Source organism: Phaethon lepturus, unplaced genomic scaffold, assembly GCF_000687285.1.
Source record: "Phaethon lepturus isolate BGI_N335 unplaced genomic scaffold, ASM68728v1 scaffold26606, whole genome shotgun sequence".
NCBI lineage: Eukaryota > Metazoa > Chordata > Aves > Phaethontiformes > Phaethontidae > Phaethon > Phaethon lepturus.
The window spans coordinates 1-3,543 of NW_010544533.1; the positions used below are offsets into that span (position 1 = coordinate 1).

General features: G+C 55.2%; 1 protein-coding gene across 1 annotated transcript in view; it reads right to left on the bottom strand.

The window, feature by feature from the left end:
* Positions 1-1,381: 1,381 nt before the first annotated feature.
* The window catches only part of LOC104622064 (nucleotide exchange factor SIL1-like), a gene marked incomplete at its 5' end in the record, with an annotated part of 5,061 nt that continues 2,899 nt past the window's right edge, over positions 1,382-3,543 (bottom strand). The window contains one exon of the mRNA XM_010288722.1: positions 1,382-1,732. Within this exon, the coding sequence (XP_010287024.1) occupies positions 1,382-1,732 (351 nt within the window). The remainder of the gene's footprint in view (positions 1,733-3,543) is intronic.

Here is a 3,543-nt window from a genome sequence, read left to right on the forward strand (position 1 = left end):
GGGGGGACTTGCGAGAAATTAAATGGAACTCTCTTCATTAAAAAAAAAAAAACTCTCACCAAAAAGGGTTCAAGAACAAGGAGGGGGCTCGGACTGAAAAAAAAACAGGCAAAAAAAATAATGCATAAATGTAGTTGTTGTTGCAAGATTTTTTGCCGATGGCGGTCATCTCCAGGCCAGGGGCTGGGCAGCCAGAGGCTTGGGCAAGACTTCGGTTTCTTCCTCACCTGAGGAAGGACAATATGGGGAGACAGAATCAGCCCGACGAAGAGAGGGCAGAACATCTTCCCCAATGGACCATCCAGCATGAGCGGGAGCTCAGCACAGGTTCATGGGGGAAAGGGACCTGAGCCTAGAGGAAAAAGAGGAGAAGTTGCGCCTAGAAGAGGTGTGTGAAGGGAGACGCCCAGCCCAGCACAGCAAGGAGAGCGTGCTGCACAGCACGGATGAAAAGTCCTTGGCTGGCAGCCTCAGTCCCTAGAGACGTCCTCTTGGAAGCCATCTCCAAGGGCAAGAAGAACGCAAGCGGAAAGACTCAATGGTTGGTTGTAGGGCAAAGCGCGCTTCACCGGCGGGTTGGCCCCTTGTGTGGGATGGCAGGAGCAGTTCCATGGCGGTACCACGCCAGGGCATAGGCAGATGTTTGACTCCCAGACCAGTGGGACGTGGCTGGCCTCCAAGCAGAGAGAGGCCGCAGGAGAGCGCCATGGTGGAGCTACATGACCTGCACCGAGGGGGTGGTGGAGCTGGGCTTCTTGGAGGTGCTCACAGCCACACTGATCTCCCCGAGGGACAGCCCTGCTCCAAGCAAAGGCGGGATTAGAGACCTCCAGAGAGCCCCTCCAACCAGTGTCTCAAGGCAATGACACTCGGCCCTCCTGTACAAGCACAAAACAATCCAAAGGCAGAGGGTGCTGTCTGAGTGCCGAGATGCATCACACAGAAGGAAATAAAAGATGATGGACACCGCGGGCGTGAAGAACAAAGGCAGATCAGAGCTGCGGGAACAAATGCTTCCCCTTGCGCAGCGGAGCTGCCTAACAAGGACAGTCCCACATCCCTCAGTCCTTCCCACCCCAAATAATCCTGCAGACGGACTGAGAACACTCATCAGGTACCACGGTTGGAGGCAACATCAGCTGAGACTCTACCTCGTTCCCTCTACAGTACATACCTCTCTGCTTCCAGCAGTACCTCATGCAAAAGAAGACATGCCCCCAAATGCGTCTGTTTTAATAATGAAGCTGTTGGCACACTCGCCCAGTGGTGGGATCTCATTTAGTCCAGCAGTTTATTTGGAAGTGCGCTTACATTGGTGCCGTCAAAACTCACGCTGTTGCCCTGAATTATCTGTAATTAACTCAATCATCTACAGCCATTTTCATCTTAATTCCTGAATGATGGTATTTACAGAGCCAAGGAGTTCCTTGAAATAGCCATCTTTGTCGCCTTCCCTCTGCTCCTCTGCCGCCAGCTCCTCGTACTCGCTGCGCAGGAGGCTGAGGGTGGTGCTGAGGGCCTGGTCCCCCCGGTAGCGTTCCTTGCAGAAGGCCATCAGCACGCCGACCGTCTTGAGGACCTTCTCCCGAGTGTCGTGCTCCGGCATGGCCAGCAGGTTGGAAACGACCACGCACCAGTCCTGCTCCACCACCGCCGGGACCAGCTTGACTTGCCGGTACTGCTGGATTTTCTCTTCCACGTGATCTCCCTGCTGTGAGTCCTCAAGCAGCATCTGTGGGAAGTGGTAGAACATGGATTAATAACCCTATCGGAGAGCGACCGCTCCCAGGAGGTGACACATTGCGGGAGAGTAGGATGCACGCCCCAGAACACTTGCCTTGGAAAGCGGCTTGCAACGCAAAACCAAGATGAGGTCGTGTCTTGGCTCCCTGTTGCCCATGCATGAAGTTGGCCACAGGGGCTGGGTGCCCACCCTTGGAAAACTTGGTGACTGGCAGGTTCAGTATCACATGGCCCTGAAAGGGGCCTCAGGGGAAAGGAAATTCAGCAGAAGACCTCTAAAGTCTGGGTCTGCTGCTTTGGGCTGCTGGACAGGCTCCTTCAGCACCTACCAAATAACTCCGCTTGGCTTCGTGCTGTTCTACGGAAGAGGTGGAGATCTCCGTCTCCTCCAGTCACAGCCTGGTCCAGAAAACCCCAAATACTGAAATTCTGCAGGGACAGTGCTGAGAGCAGGGGGACAGGCAGGGCTGCCGCTCCCTTCCCAGCGAAAGAGACTTGCTCTGAGCAGCGCCAGGGCCAGGGGAGGAAGGCAAACCTCCCACCACCACCCCGACACCCTTCGGGGCTTGGGTGGTGGAGCGGCCGTCAATAGCGTGAGATCCTCACAAGAGGCTCCGTTCCTCCAGTGGACCCTCCCAGCTTGGCTGGTGGCCCCCTGTGATAATTACTATGTCTGTGCCTCATTAATTAGTTCTGCGTAACACAGGGCCACGTGCCTCGGACCGCTGAAGGCAGAACGGGGCTGCTGCGGGGCTGGTGAGCAGGAATCCAGCCCCAGGGAAGGCAGAGGGCAGCCAGCGTGCCCCGGAGCTGCCGCCAGAAGCGATCGGACAACCCCGTCCTTGAGGGTGCCCGTACCATCGTCTTCGACCTCTTCATCAGCGTGGCCATGGGCGGCTGCTGCGGGGAGCTTGGTCATGCTGCTTTATGCCACCGATTTACGGGACAAGGAGGGACAATGCCGAGGAGAGCTCAGCTCCACCAGTGCCTCGAGAGGGTTGCCTGCTAACTCCCCGCTGGCCACGCAGGATTTGGAGTGAAAAGGAAAGAAGGCAGCAGAAAAAGCCATTCAGAGCCCCAGCAATTCGTGCTTCAGCACAGAGAGCTGCCGGTGGGAGTTTATGATTTTCAAACCAACCTGTCACCCAGCCCACCCCAAATCTGCCACCCCTGCTCGGACCAGCCCTGCTCCCCGCCAGGCACCAAGGGCTCTCCCACCTCCTCCATGAAGAGGCTGGGATTGATACACAGCATTCCCAGTCCGAAGGGCAGCAAAAAATCATTGTTTTAACATAAACCCACGAATCTGCCGGGCCTGCGGACTGCCCCCCGCCCCAGCGGAGCCGGGAACAGATGGGGCTGCCGGAGGGGCATCTGCAAAACGTGCACCAGGACTGAACGGCAACGGTCTGGGTAAAGTGCCAATGTACGCTCCACGCGAGCAGACAGGCAGGATCGCTGTGGGTTTGAGCCAGCACCTGATAAAATTTCTGACCTGCTAGAATAATTTGCACCTTGACAAAGTCTCCTGGAAAACAACTGTTTTAAAACACAGACGTTGCTCTGCAGTGCCTGAAACCCAAGTATTACAGCAGCAATAATCTGCAGGGCAAATTGGCTATAAACTGAGTGAAAGTGGATTTAATTTCTATTCTCTGGAGTAAGAGAAACGCACAGACTGAACAACAAGCGATGGCAAGGAAAGATGGATTTTAAACTGACATTTACAGCAGTAATCCAAAGTATTTGAAAATAAAACACTTAGCGTCACGGGCTTGGCTCCAGCGAGGGAGGTGCAGG